This window comes from Mesoplodon mirus (genome assembly GCF_964341445.2).
Source record: "Mesoplodon mirus genome assembly, chromosome: 4".
In the NCBI taxonomy this organism is placed as follows: Eukaryota; Metazoa; Chordata; class Mammalia; order Artiodactyla; family Ziphiidae; genus Mesoplodon; species Mesoplodon mirus.
This window is the reverse complement of record NC_138979.1, coordinates 156,280,969-156,296,743: the sequence shown is the minus strand read 5'-3', so window position 1 is coordinate 156,296,743 and position 15,775 is coordinate 156,280,969. Positions and strand designations below refer to the sequence as shown.

The following is a 15,775-nucleotide window of genomic DNA, read 5'->3' as shown; positions in this document are numbered from 1 at the left end:
AAAAAAATAAATAAAAATAAAAAAAACAGAGCTTACTAAGTCATTCTATTACTTAAAACCATTAAGGCACTTGTTGCCCTTAGGATGAAGTGAAACTTCTCAGCTTGGCTGGCCGGGGCCTCCTACCACTGGCCTCTGCTTACCTCGCTCAGCCCGTCCTGAGCCACTCTGCCCTTAGCCCTGCCTGCGGCGGCCCTAGACTCCTTTCAGTTTCTCAAACTAAATGTGCTTTTCTGCTGCCTTCACACACACACACACACACACACACACACACACACACACACACGCTTTTCTGCTGCCTACACACACACACACACACACACACACACCCCGCCCCCCCGTGTCCTGCTCCGCAGCCTCACTCTTCCGGCCCTTCGCATCTCAGCTCACGTGGCATTTCATCCAAAAGGTGTTTCTGACTGTCCCCCAACATAACTTCGGTGATCACAGCCATCACTGCATAGTGTTGTGACTGTCTGCTTCCCTGAGACGTTAGGAATTCCATGCAGGCCCCAAACTCACGGTCTTGCTCACTGCCAAATCCCAGCTTGAGCACAGTGAGGGGCACACTAAGAGCACTAAAAAAAAGAGAGAAATGATGTATTTCCACTTATGTTTGTGGTCTCCCTTCCCTGTACCTTCATCCTGTCTCCTCTTACCAGGTACCTCTCTCCCCAGAGCTAGCGCTTCATCCCTTCACGAGCTCCTGCCCATAGGAGGGCTGCTGCAAAAACTTTCTGGAAGGATGACATCTCTCACAACTGCCTTCATAAGAACTTTTTTTTAATTATTATTATTTAGAAATGCAGTTATATACATAGAACAATTAAAATTAAATTAAACTTTGTACAAATATTAAAATACTATCTTCACACCCACTGCAATGTACAGGATACCAAAAAATATATATATAAAATAAAATAAAGCAAACCCAAACTGATTGACATCCTGCACAGTCAATGATGCGTGTGTCATGTGAAACCATTGCAGAGATTCCATAGTGGTGTGATGAGAAGCCTGGGCAGGGTGTGGTGGGCTGCCAGGCGACCCTCCTCGTCCCTCTCTCCTCCCTGCTTGGCCATCTGAGTGCTTTGCCCCTGCATCTTCCCCAGCTCCTAGCAGAGGGCTCAGCCTTGGGGTTCTCATTCAAAATTCTACTAGATTTCCAACTGGTGGTTAAGAGGGGTCGCTTCCCAGGAAAGCTGAGCCTGCCTTTCCCTCTCCGGGGAACTGGCTACTCTACCACTCGGTGCACCCATCTGTCAGACAAAATCCTCTCGGAGCCCCTCACCGGACACCAGTAACGACAGGCCCTATGCTGAGAGCCAGGAGCCCTAGCAGGCTCCATGAGAGACGCTCCCAGCCTCTATCCTCAGCAAGCACATCTGGAATTAAGCTGTCAAGCCTGTGTCCCTTCCCTCCTGGGCCCGTTATTCTCAAGGTGGGGGGCGGGGGGAGGGGGGGAACAGGCAAGGATCTAGAAATATTTGCAGCATTTTCCATTCTCTATGTAAAGATGTTCCCTGGGAATGGAAGTGACATTGTTATGTAGAAAGCAAGTGGTTTGAGCTCCTCTGGGATGGGGAGGGGAAAGGCCGAGTGCTAGGATTCCTGTGCCACCACTAACTTAGCAGGAAAAGTGTACCTTTGTCTGTCTTGCCATCCAGCTTCTCCAGAGCTTTAAAGCTGGGGGAGGGGGAGAGGAGGAGGGCAGGAAGAATGGGGATGACAACATGAGTTCTGTTTGCAAATGGAGTGTTAGTAGGATGTACATTGAAATACCTTATAAAACCAAAAGAACTCACAAAGTGGCCAGGACTCGGCCCATTTCACGGTTCACACCCAGTGAAGGGGAGCATAGCACACGAAACTCAAAAATGGCAAAAGATAGAGCCTACGTGATGAACTAAGGCATTGAAAGGGATGGAAATTTTAAGTAATTTTCACCATATACGGGCCCTTGAAAGTCACTGGAATGTGACTGCAAGTTGCCAGGATATAAAACCTGCACTGAGTCAGCTCATGTACGCAAAACAAACAAACAAAACAAAACACCCCTTTTTAAATGTCCTTTGGTGCCAACTGTTCTCCTGGGCGAGTCCTCTGCTGGACTCCCCTGGAGGGGAGCCCGGGAAGCCAGACCATGGGCAGTTTTCCCCACCTGCTCCAGGACTCCCCAGCACCACCTTGTCTCTCAGCCAGGCCCCACTCCAAGGCAGCTGTGGGGGGCCCTGATCCTTCGCAAGGGACAGAGGCCAGAAGCTCTAGAAACAGCAGCGCACGGCTGACGTGGGAGCAGAGAACTCGCTGTGGCAAGCCGTTGTGGGCGTCAGCAGCACTGAGGCTGGCTCTGCACCCACAGGCCAGGGGACTCCGAGAGGCCCCAGCAAAGCCAGTGACATGGGGAACGTGGAGGGGAGGTTCCTGACTTTTCTCTCTTCCCTACCGGGTGGCAAGTCTGGGCTTGTGATCCCCAGGGCGGGCAGGCAAAGTGGAAGAAGGGTTCAGAAGGCAGGCTTTTCTTTTTTCAAGGGCCAGGCCGGTCACCTCTGTGGCTGAATATACCGCAAACAAAAAGTGCAATCTCTTGGGTGAAAAACCCAGAGTAATTAGATAAAAAAAGGTAAGAGCTTCCATTTAAAGAAAGATTCTAGACTAGAATTCAGGTGTTGGAAGATTGGGAAACGAAAGCTGCAGGCTCAGCAATGAGACTTTGGATGCCTCCCCCCGGCCCCCACTGGTCCCTGATCTCTTTTGGAGGAAGACAAGGGCAGCCGGTGGGTGGAACGGAACCTGTGCAGGGTGAAGCGGCGGGGCCGGGGACCCTGCCCTCCAGATGGGCCCCATGCCAGCAACGGCCAGCAGGCACATCTCCGAAAACGGCCTCTTCTGAGGCCAAGGACAGCCCTGCTCCGTTCGGTCTCCCTCCCTCCGGCTCTCGGGCCAGGGCTGAGGGCACAGCATGCGAGGGCTCCCGCGGGGAGGAGCCCGACGGCACGCAGGCGCTGCCCTCACCTGAGCCAGAGGGAAGACTACAGGGGCGGCGAGCCCCCGGCAGAGCCCGGAGTAAAGTGCGTGTGTGAGAGTGGAGGCGGGAGGCTGAGGGCGGGCCATTCGTTCCTCTCCTCTTGGAGGCCACCCGCAGCCGCCCCCGAGCTACCCTGTTAGGTCAGGAACTGAAAACACATCGGGCTCTACTATTTTCACCACCCCAGACAGAGGCTGGGGGAAGGAGCGGAGGCGCGGTGCTTCCGAAACAAAACAGTTAACACGCGCTCCGTGGTGCCACATCTCCTGAAGAAGCAGCAGCCCTGTCAGCAGGGGACACTCAGCCAAGGGAGCGGCCCCAGCAGGGCCCCGGAGCCAGACTTCTTCCAAACCATCTCTACCAACAAGCGGGGGGGGGGGCGGTGTGCCCACTGTGTCTTGGGCCCTCCCGGTGCCGGGAAGACCAGGGAGTCGTCTGCCAGCTGTGACGAGTGGAGGGGCGGCAGGGGAGGGCGGAACGAGAAGAAGCAGCAGCGAGGCAAGCAGCAGGATGCTTCCTGGGCACAGTTACTAAGGCACGTGACTGTGGTGAGGAGGACCCTCAGGACCGGGGCGGAGCTGCCTGCAGCTGCCTGGGGACACGGTCGGCCGGCGCCTCTCAGGCCTCCTTCCCTCACCAGGAACCCAGAACAGGGCAACTGGCCCCAACTGCCAGTGACCAGACGGGCATCCCATGGCATCTCAGCAACACTCCCGTCCCGTGGATGATTCGCCTCAGGCCTCGGCCAGCAAGGAAGCCGGAGCTTCGCAGGATCAAACCCAGGAGGCCGCATGCAACTCCCCGCTATGCTCCAGGGAAAGAGAAAAGACGGAGGCCAGGAAGGCCAGATGCTGGAAGTAGGAAGTGAGAACTTGCATATGCGGAAGACGATCATTATCAGCCACCGTCCTCCCCTCCCTTGGGATCTTCTGGATGCTTCTTGGAAACTTGACAGGGCCAGGTGCTGGCACCTCTGAGCTACAGAGCTGGGCGCTGGAACAGCTCTGGCATGACTTTACACGGCCTCCCTGCTCGGCCAAGCAACGCGCCCCCAGCGTCCACCAAGGGTAGGCCAAGGGAGCCACACTCTTGCCCCAACTCGAGCCACTCTCGGACCTGCTCCTGCTAAGGGCAGCGGTGCCAGCCCCCAAAGGAAACAGGCCAGACCCAGGCCCGGACCCCTGTGTGGCAGAGTGCCGCCACCAAGGCTTGCAGGGCAGCAACAAGCCCGCATGACAGGGACACTGGACGGGCGGGAGGAAGGCACAAGTAAACGCAGCGCTCTCGGGCCCACGGGGGCTGCCGCCCAAGCGCTCGCTCGCTGGAGCGGACCCGGAGGGCTCGGGGGAAGGAAGGGCTCAATCCAGCACATTCAACGATGTCCCCGACACAGCCGGGAAGGCTGGGCCAGGCAAAAAGCCAGCTCCTCCAGCTGTCCAGCAGGCAGATGGTGAGAATCTTCCTTGAGTTTCCAGCCAAGGTGGGCCTGCAGGCCCTCAGAGATACAGAGATACACAGATACACAGGTGGCAGCTCAGGTATCCGGGCAGGGCAGCTGGAGTACGTGGTGCTCAAACCCACAGGGAGAGGGAGGGAGGGCAGAGAGGAGAGAAGCCAGCGGCAGCCCTCATGCTTCTTTCAACAGTGGGATATCTGCGGGCAGAGGAGGACGGAGAGCACAGTGGTTAGCCCGTGTGAGTGACTCTGCAGCACACCCGACCCCGTCGCAGGGACCCCATGTTTAAAGACATAAAATGCCCTACACACAGGCTTCTAGGTAGCCTAAATCCCTCACCCTTTTCTAGGCCTTCCTTGCTCATCTCTCCCTCTGCCTGTGTGACAAAATCTGAACATTCAGTCGGCTATTCAAACCCCTTCTGGTCCTACCACCTTGAACCCTCTTCTCTGCTTTAACTCCGATGTTTTAGTTGCTTCTCTTTCTATCCTTATTCTTGCCCTATGAGGCTCCTGAGCCCTGGTAAGTCTCACCTCCTCCTTCAAGCCATCCTCCAGCTGTGTGATACTGAGTAAATCACTCCCCGTCTCTGGGTCTTAGTTGACTCATCTGTCACCCGACTTAGACTGACACCTTAAGGGCCTGGCTTCCTTCAGTACTGTCAGCCCCAGACAGCTCAGGCTTAGCCTGTAACCGACTCGATAACCTGTGTGTCTTGTTTTTTGCACTCCTCATTCTGACATGGACCCCACCATTCTTGGTTCCATTTTTTCTCAAGTATAGGCTCCATCTTCCCAACTGACTGACAATCCATGTGAGCAGAGAGCGTGTTTCACAGTTCCTTCCATCCATCACACCTGAAACCTAATCCAGCACCTGGCACAAGACGGGCTCTGAAAAACGCTTGTTCAATACATGGAACAAACCAAGGGAGCAAGGAGGAGAAGGGAGAAGAGCTGGCACCACCTTGGCTCCTTAGGAGGGATATGGGCTGAGGCTTGTGTCAATACGTGCAGACACACAATATGTAAAGCTGGCTGCCCAGGGGGTCACTGGCTTCCACCTTTAAACCCTGGCCACCTATTTAATGGCCCCTTCCTAGCTCTATATCCCACCAAGAAAAAAGGAGGCATGCTGCTGACAATGAGGAAACCCTACACCTGATCTGCACTTAAGAATTTCCAACTTCTTTGCTTTCAGATATTCTAAACCACACACATTAACTGTGCCCAGGACTCCCAGGAAACAGTTTTCTCTAAGGCTCTTTTACTGGGGGGGTTGGTAAGTATAGAAGTCCTCAACTTTCTAAAGGGAAACATCTAGATTCGGTCTGCATCCTGAACCACAGTTGGATTTTACATAAAGATGTTTTTTAAAGTGACAGAGTCAATCCCAATGTTCGACTCTCCAGGCTCCGGTAAAGGCAGAGGTGTCAGGAGGGGGCAATTTTGTTCTCTGGCTGGTTTGCCACAAAGGACCTGGAGTGACCTGGGAGGCAGCATGGCACCATGGGGCTATAACGCAAGTTTGGGAGCAGATCCCTCGGCTTCAAATCCCAGCTCAGCCACCTACCAATGGGCAAGTGACTTAACCTCTTTGAGCCTCAGTATCCCTATCTGTAAAATGGGGCTGGTAATAATACCCACTTCTCAGGATCACTGTGAGGTTTGACTGACACAGTGCAAGAAAACCAACTAGCACGGGACCTGGCATGCTCCTGTTTAAAATGAAGCAGCTGGAATGCTCTGGGAGAGGCAGGCTCCAGTTTCCTCTGTCATAAGACCCCACACCTTCTTGTCATTCCTGTTCTTTCAGGAACATAAAAATTATGACAAGAGGACAGGCCCCACTCCACCTCCAACCGGCTGTCTACCCTTTGATTTAGCATATCCCTGAGGCCATGAATAGTTTCGGAGACTCCAAACCTATTAAAATTCACAGACAACAGTGAAAAGCCTCCCTGTACAGAGCCCAAAGGCCTACCTGGGGCTCCGAGGGTAAAATTCTATTCTGTAGGATAATCCCCCAGGTACTATCTTTCTTTGCCGCCAGATACACCAATTATCAGAAAGGTTCACAGTCCTTCCTCACTCCCAGCAAGGACCCTGAGCAGATAATAACTTACGATCGATCAGCACAGAGCACCTACCATCTGTGTAGTCCTCCGACGTGAGGCTTTGTATGTCACTGTTCTCTGAATCTGGGGCTTCTTTGTGTGCCACTCGGCTGTTCCCTGAGCCCGCCACCCAGGAAGAGGGGGCTGCCTGATGCACCATCACAGTCTCCGAGCCCCGAGAGCCCCGGGCTTCACACAGTCCAGACTGGCCCGGGGCCTCCTCCTCTCCGCCTGTGGAGGAACAGGCCCCCTGGTCCTGCAGCTGCTGCTCCCTTGGCCCACTCCTCCCACTGGGCCCAGACCCTTCTGACAGCACAATCTGCACTCTGGGGTCAGCGGGCGGCACACAGTGACCGGAACTTCCGTACACAGCCTCCTCATACGATGGCAGCGCAACCTGGACTCCATCCACCATGATGGACACCTGGTCCCCGGACACCCCCTGGTCACGCCTGCATCCGTAGGAAAGGACAAAGGAAGAATCAGAATACACACACAGGTAAATATCACAATATCAACAACACCAACCGTTTCTGACCACTTACTATGTACTCGGCATGGCACTTAGGGCTTTACACACTTTACCCCACTGAGTCCTCACCTGAGTCCTTTCAGGTAGATTCACCAAGAATGCAGATGAGGCTCAGAGTAGTTAAGTAACCTACCCAGTCGCACAGCTGGTAAGGGAGGAAGCTAGGATGTGAATCCATTCCACCTGCTTCCAAAGACTGTGTTCTTAACCTCTGGGTACACAGGCACCTAGCCCTCTGGTCCTGTGCAAAAACTAGGAAGCTAGAGACCCAGAAATAAAGCCATTCACTCAGCACAGCTAAGATAGGAAAGTGGGAGAATGACGGCTACAAATACCCGTGAATACACCCCTGCCTGCGCACTTCAAGCGGGTATACTGTATGGTATGTAAATGACATCTCCATAAAGCTCCTTTTAAAAAGAGGAGGAGGAAAAGCAGCACCGTGGTCTTGAAATGGGACACTGGACTCAAAAACTGAAGAATTTTATTCTTTTGACTCAGCCACTTTGCTTGCCTTTAATTTTTTTAACTTCGTAAACTTAAAAAATATGTGAATTATGACACAAATATTAGACAAACATCGAAAAATGTACAGCTGATTTATTCCAGAGGTAACCTGGCATACAAGCCCTAGCTGGGTCAAGAAACAGAACGCTGCTGGCACCACCTACCCCACCCCCGCCGTGTCTATTCCTATCGCCTCACCACCAAAAGTAACCACGATCCTGACTCTCATGAAAATCGTTCCTTTGACTTTTATTTTAGTAATTTTACTGCCTAAACATGAATCCTTCAGCACCAGTTAATTTCTGCGTATTTTTGATCTTTATATGAGTGGGAAAGACAATAAGAGTGTGTGTGTGTGTGTGTGTGTGTGTGTGTGTGTGTGTGTGTGTGTGTGGCTTTGTATTTAACTCAACATTATAACATTACGTTTGGGAGATTTATCCATGTAAATACTTCTTTTCTGGATTACTTTTATACACGCACTTTTTTTTTTTTTTTGGCCACTGTGAGGCTTGCAGGATCTTAGTTCCCAGGCCACAGATTGAACCCAGGCCCCCGGCAGCGGAAGGGCAGAATCCTAACCATTAGACCACCAGGGAATTCCTGAACCATTCTGAAAATAAGTTATTTCTTACTAATTAAGACAGTAGTTAGCACACACCTCCCAAGAACCTCTTTTCCTATGTAACTACAACAGCATTTACATCCTGGAAATAACATTGGTATAAATACCGTAATACAAATGTTCCCAACTACCCAAAAATACATCTGCTTCAGCTGCTGTCTTGTTTTCATCCACAATCCAATTATGGATCATGCATTGCACTTAGTTGTCCTGTCTCTTGCATCTCTTTTAATCTAGAACAGTCCACTATCGTTTTCTTTCAAGACACTGATGTTTTTTATAAAGTCCAAGCCAGCTGTCTCCTAGAATGTTCCATGATTTGGACCTGTCTAATCATTTCCCTGGGATTAGAGTCAGGCCAATCTTGGCCTAGAACACTACACGCCACAGCACTGTCTGTGATGTCGTGTCCTCTTCTGTGTGTCACACCAGGAGACACATAAGGTCTATGGCTGGACCATATTATTATTGCTGGACTGTTTTATTCGTTCTCAGTTTCCTCACCTGTACTTGCAGATAAAAATCTGTACTACCCAGTTCAAATGGCACACACACAGTGAGGATGACAGAAGTGGCACTCAAAAAAGTGCTCAGACGTTTCTGGAAAGAAGGGAAACTTTGATGGCAGGGTAGCATCCGAAAACAGAGTGCACTCTGGCATGTGCTTAACTTTCGTTATTCAAAATAACATTTTTTGTTTGTTTGTTTGTTTAAAAAGTAATAGATAGGGGCTTCCCTGGTGGCACAGTGGTTGAGAATCCGCCTGCCGAGGCAGGGGACACGGGTTCGTGCCCCGGTCCAGGAAGATCCCACATGCCGCGGAGCGGCTGGGCCCGTGAGCCATGGCCGCTGAGCCTGCGCGTCCGGAGCCTGTGCTCTGCAACGGGAGAGGCCACAACAGTGAGGGGCCCGCGTACCTCAAAAAAAAAAAAAAAGAAAAAAAAAAAAAGTAATAGATGTACAACATTTAAACAGGGTCTCTAATGAAACCCAAATCTCCCTTCCACTTAGGCAGAATCAGTTACTTTGAACACACTGACTAGTTAACTACCAGGGGAAAACGATCCCTAATTTGGATGAAATGAGGAACAGCTCGAGTTGACTGGACGTGGCAGTAGCCAATTCTTTCCAATAAACAGTCCCTTCCAAATCTTCTCTAGTCTACTGATTAACTACCCTTAAAAATAGCTGCTACCCCCTGCCCCAAACAAAACAAAATAACAAGAAGAAAGAAGAATCACACACACGGTACACAGATATTAAACTGGTCCTTGTCTGTGCATTCCGATCAGGAGCATTTTATTTAATGCAGTTTAGTCTGTTCCTTCGTGCCAGCGCCTGACAACAGTCACTGAGGAAGGGGTGTGGATGGACATAAACTGTTTTCTTCGGAGGGACCGAGGAAGGGCCAGGGCAACCCAAGCAGGTAAGGGGGCCACGCCAGCCTGGGAGAGCCCACCATGAGGGACCCACCGGGGGCCAGGTCCCCACCATTGGCCATCCCCACCCCAACCTCACCTATCCAGTCTGGGATGATTTGTGGCTGGTGCACTCACCTGGAAAAAGGAAAGTGACAAAGGTAGGCAGGAAAACCACTTCCTCGGTTTCTAGTGCGGTATAGTGCAGGGCTTGCCAATCCTAGCTGCACGTCAGAACCACGTTGGGAGCTTTTTAAAACACTAATGCCAGGCGCCCAGCCCAAACTAAATAAGTCAGAACTCATGGGGATGGAGGCCCAGGTGCTGGCGTTTGTTTTTACTTTCCCACAGGTGCCTCTACGTGCACCCAGGAGAGGGGAACAGGGAGACAGGGCAGTGGCTCACAAACATGAGTCTGCATCAGAAACGCTTGGAGGGCCTGAGAAACAGAGTTTCTCATTCTGTTGGTCTGGGGTGGGGCCTGAAAACCTGCATTCCTAACACGTTCCCAGGTGATGCTGATACTGCTGGGACCACACTTTGGGAGCCACTGATGTAGGGGAAATAACATGCCACTAGAGGTGGACAGACTGGGGTTTAAGTCTCACCTCTGTCATCACCTAGAGGGAGGACCCTGAGTGAATGACTTAACCGCTCTGAGCCTCAGTTTCCTAATCTGCAACGATCCTGTGAGGATGAGGACAATGTACGCAAAGCAAAAGCACAGTGCCAGGCACATCTGGAAGTTGAACACACGGCAGGGCCCTCCCCTTTCCCTGGGTGCACACAGACCAGCAGAGGCCAGCAGGCCCACCAGCACCCGTCTGCCGGCCAAAGGCCAGCCTCCACCGTGCCGCCCGCCGCCACTGGCCCACCTGCTGTGATGGAACGACTTCAGCTTCGGCTGCAGCAGTACAAACAGCACGAGGAGGAGGAGGATGAGCGCCACGGAGCTGGCGGTGGAGGCCACGATGGACAGCGTGGGGACCCCGAGCGACGCGCGGGCGTCTTTGTCTACGGGGACAAGCCATCGTCAGACGTGTTGTGTACCCTGACACACGGAACGCGAGCCCCACAGCTGACCCTGTCAAGGGCCCCCTGCACAGTGCCACGCTGAGACACGCGACGTATGGCCAGGGCCACTTTTGGAGTAACGGTGCAGAGGGGACATTTCCCTATTCTGTTCCTGAATCTAAAATTCCCTTCACCTTGGACCTCTGAGGACCATCCAACACCTAGACTCACTTACCCCTAGAGATCTTACCTTTATAAACCCCATCTGACCCTGTCCTCAATAGCAGGCTGGAAGACATGAACCATCCAAGTGCACACATCACTCCACCATCTGAAGTCCCACCCATGTGGCAGGAACACTGATAAGAACAGGGCGGTAATAACAATCTGTTCTAAGATCCTGCAGCTTTAGTTGTAAACCTCAGGCCTGTCCCCACCCTTCTCTGGGGTGTCACGGTCTTGAAGCTCGTGTGAAAGCACAAAGATGGCTGCATGACACACTTTCCCGCAGGCAGCTGGATTTCCTGTCATGCATGACAGGAGGAGGTGGAGGGGGATAGGTCTTCTGGCCAGCTGGACTGCAGCTCCGTAACAAAACAGTCCACTTCCATTCAAGGAAAAATCATATAAAAGAGACACTACAAAAGGGGCTCGCACCGTGCTCATGGGTTAGCAGAACACAGTCAAAGGTCGCCGGCACTGGGCTAGGCAAACAAGAGATCCGGCGCATCAAAGGGACTTTACATAGCACAGCAGATGCCTCGGTGGCTCGGCTGAAATGCACTGGGACACGCACCAGCAATCCAAATGTCTTTCACAGAGACATGAAATCCCACAGGAAGGGAGGCTGCAGAGCATCAGAAGGGCCATGCTGCCCCACAGCACAGGGCGCTCCAGAGGGAGCGGGCACCACTTCCCGGGGTTAGAAGCAAGCAGAAGCCCAGCAGCACCCCTCTCTCATCTGCCAAACTGACCCTCGTTGAGATGGCAGCTGATCTCCATGGCTGGCTTCCACTCGCCATTCTTACACGTCAGGTATTTGTAATCACCCTTCAACATGTAGCCTTCAGCACACAGGTACTCGATGACGCTGCCCGAGTTCAGGGGGTCTCTACAGGGCCGGGGGTGGCAGATGTAGCCACCATTCTCTGGCTCCGGGGGCAGGGAACACACTGCAAAGACAGAGAGAGCAGAGGTACAGTGGTGAGGTTTTCCAGCGAGACTGCCATCAGCGACAAAGAGGGGCAGCTCTGAGGGCTTCGGCAGGAAACACACCAGGAGCAAACAGCCGGCCCCTTGGAAAGGCAGCTGGCCAAACCCTGCGAGTTCAGGGTGCCAATGACAGAGGGAGGCGCCCTGGCAACAGGGGAAGCTTGGCCGCTTGCAGCACTTCCCCTCACCCTCCCTCCCCAGCACTGCACCTCAGGACAACTGCATTCATCACTGAACAGTAGACTTCGACAAAGCTGAACTTACAGAGATCTAGTGCATGTGGGGTTTTTTTTCAGCATTTTGTTTTTTTATGATTACAAATTGTGTATTCTTTTTTTTTTTAACTCCCAGTCTATCCCTCCCCCTGCCACCCTTCCCCCCGGTAACCATAAGTGCATTCTCTAAGTCTGTGAGTCTGTTTCTGTTTTGTAGATAAGTTCATTTGTATTTTTTTTTTTTTTAGATTTCACATAAAAGTGATATATATTTGTCTTTCTCTTTCTCTGACTTACTTCACTTAGTATGATAATCTCCAGGGCCATCCATGGTACATATGTACAATGGAATATTACTCAGCCAATAAAAAAGAATGAAATAATGCATTTGCATAATGTGGTTTTAATAAAACTTACTGAAATACACAACGAATCAGAGTGACAGGTGATAAAACACCGGTAACCTGCACAGGGGAAACATTAGCCTTGTTTCCAACAACAGTACCAGAAAGGATTCCTCCGCATAATAAAAATGTGACTTCTTGGCATCAGAGGGGATTTCTGATGCATTTCCTGGGAGGCTTCCCAAGCCCCCGTGCACCACCCATTCCCTGACTAGAGCGGTCACTGGCATCACTCATCTCTATCCCACAGTAATGCCCATTATTTTTCATTCAGGTAGGACTGTTTAGTTTTAAAAGCGCCTTCACTGACCTCCTATCTTATTTATTCCTCTGACAACTCCGTGAGGTAGTTATCCTTTCTCCCTTTGAAGATGAGGACACTGGCCCACAGAAGTTAAATGACTTTTAGCCAAGTCAGGCAGACCTGAGAGCAGAGCCAGGGCTTCCCATTCTAACACCTGTGCTCTTCCCACCAGCAGACACGGCTTTCACCCCGGGAGTGAGCGGGCCTTTAAGGAGTGCGTATATGTCAAGGTTGCCGCCCCTCTGAACAGGTCAGTTAGGGAGATGGCAAGTGGTGCCTAAGTGTGGTGGGAACGCTGGTGTATAGGTAAGTTGCAGTCATACAGCAGAGGAGCCGGAAGGCCTGAGCAGCCCAGGGAGAAGGCAGCCTCCCCTTCTGAGCCTGGACAGACACTACAGAACTGAAGTCCCCGGGCAATGGATCATGGGGTATGCCTAGCAAAAATAGGAGGGGACAGGAGGGGCACTATGGGATCACTGTGAGGAAGGCTGGGCTGGGGGAGAAGACATGCTGGCAGGTGGCCAGGCACCCACAAACTTCAACTTACCACAAGCCTTACCAAGGCAGGAAAGATGAAAGTCTCTAGAGGACATTGGATTTTGCTGACGAATACCCTGTCCCCATTGTGACTACCACAAGGACATCAGTATGAGAATAAGAACTGCTGGGTTTCTTTTCTTCACTTCCTCTAACAGATCTGGAGTCTCTGACTGTCTGAGATAAGGTGCTCTCCCTTCATGGGACCAGCCACCACTCTCTCACCAAATACCACTTCCCTTCAACCTGCTATTAAGCAAGATGACTGCCAGCCAGGCTGTGGGGTGGATACTAAGTCGAAAAAGAGACGGTGGCTCCCTGCCCTTGGGCTGCTGATCACTGAGACTGGGAGAAAAGACTCCATATTTAAAGCTATTAAAACCCTAGGGTAGGTCCACAGGGATCCAGAGAAGTCTGGGCAGCGTCGCTGAAACCGGCAGATGAGCCTCAGTAAGCCCCCTCAGTCCCCTCTAAGCACACACCTCCTCCTCCTCTAGGCTCTTCCCACACCACCCACCTCGCCCACCCACCAGGTCTTGAGCAGGAGGGAGACACAGGCATCACATTCCTTCTGGTGCCTCTCTAAACTCTGGCCAAGTAGTTCAAAGAGTTGCCCAGCTGGATTTCCAAAGGAACCTCAGCAGACTGCTTTACCCTTTACACTTACCCTCTTTTGTTCAGGGCAACAAGCCTGCCACAGATGCTCCCGGCTCTCCTTGGGTTGTGTCTAATTGGTTCATTTCCTCGGGGTAATTAATGATGAGCACCCGGGGGGCAGCTACCGAAAACAGGCAGGACCCACTTACAGGTCCAGGGTGCTAGGGAAGACAGTCCCAGGGGAAGGGCTGCTGATTCTAAAACCATTCCCGCTCTGCTGGGTACTTCTGCCCATAAAGCCCACATCTTCACGGAATCTCTGAGAGGGGCCCTGGACATCACCTGGTACCCATTTTATATGTGCAAAAAATGAGGTCTACAGAGAGGCGACTAACAATTCTATTTCAATTCAACTAATATTTACTGATTACCGTGTAGGGATCACTGTGCTATGCTCTGAAAAAGGATAGAAAGATAAGCACTTCAGGTACTTGTAGCCAAATAGGGGTATGACAAGTAAGTCCACACATATATTTTTTAATTAATTAATTAATTAGGTTGGTTGCAGCAGGTCTTAGTTGTGGTAGGTGGGCTCCTTAGTTGCGGCTCGCTGGCTCCTTAGCTGTGGCATGCGAACTCTTAGTTGCGGCACGCATGTGGGATCTAGTTCCCTGACCAGGGATCAAACCCGGGCCCCCCGCACTGGGAGCATGGAGTCTTAACCACTGCGTCACCAGGGAAGTCCCGACACATATATTTTAAAAGTGGTTTTCTTCATGGCTTCTGGGTTTTGTGTCTTGGGTAAGGACATTTTCCTAAACATACTCTCCAATATCTTCTTCTAACGTTTTATAGACTGGGTCCTTTGTTATGCAAATAATACCTTCATAGAAAAAAAAATCATAGGAAATATATACATGGTACAAAATCCAAAAAGTAAGAGGGTGAATGTGGAAAGTAAGCCCTTCTCCTTTCCTAGTCAACTCAGTGCCTCTCTCCAAAGATACTCCACAAAGATTTATTCTAATACACGTCAAAGAAAGGGATTAGTGTCACAAGAGAGGGAGCTCAGAGCAGGAGAGACCAACCTTGTGTGGGGAACGGCTGGGAACAGCTCGTGGAGGAAGTGGCGTTTCCAATGGGGCTTGATTTCAGCAGGAAAGGAGGTGGTGGTTTGAAGCTAATGCACCAAAGTAGGACAGTGTAGATTAAGCCCAGAGAGCATCAAGTAGCCTAGGTTAGCTTGGTTGCATAAGAAAATTTGGCCGAATAAATAAATAGATAAATAAAATACAATGATAAACCATCTTGTAGAGGGGCCTTGGCTGCCACAGGAGGTGTTTATACTATATTCGATGGGCAGAATTACAAGAGGGGATGCATTTGATATAAGATGGACAGAAGAGGAGAGAGCTTTTAGAGTAGGTCAGCAGTAGAGCAACCCTTGCATGGTGAAATAAACTGGACAGAAGCTCTTTTATGTTTGTCTATGAGGATCATACAAAGGAAACAAACTAGAGTACATTAGGTTCAGCGTCACAAAGGGACTGCCCCAGGTCCGAGGAAGAAATAAGGAGGCCTTAGAAGGAAAAGTCGGAAAAAGGCAAGATTGTTTTAAGACGCCAAGAACATAAGGAAAAAAATACGGCCCTCTTGCCCAATCAAAGAGCACAGTGGGAGAGCCATGGCAAAGAGCAGGTGTTGGAGAGGACCCTCTCAGTGACGCCTGGGGTTCACAGGAACGGGAAGAACATCAGGAAGAGCAAATAAACCATTCAGTGGCTTCCGGAAGCCCCTGTTCTGGGCAAGA

General features: G+C 51.2%; 1 protein-coding gene across 4 annotated transcripts in view; it reads right to left on the bottom strand.

The window, feature by feature from the left end:
- Window positions 1-766: 766 nt before the first annotated feature.
- The window catches only part of SUSD6 (sushi domain containing 6), a 93,680-nt gene continuing 78,671 nt past the window's right edge, over window positions 767-15,775 (bottom strand). For all 4 annotated transcript variants that reach the window (XM_082618657.1, XM_082618656.1, XM_082618659.1 and 1 more), the window contains 4 exons: window positions 11,671-11,868; window positions 10,558-10,696; window positions 6,634-7,052; window positions 767-4,681 (listed from right to left, as the gene is read on the bottom strand). In XM_082618657.1, the coding sequence (XP_082474783.1) occupies window positions 4,656-4,681; window positions 6,634-7,052; window positions 10,558-10,696; window positions 11,671-11,868 (782 nt within the window). In that variant the 3' untranslated portion in view covers window positions 767-4,655. The remainder of the gene's footprint in view (window positions 4,682-6,633; window positions 7,053-10,557; window positions 10,697-11,670; window positions 11,869-15,775) is intronic.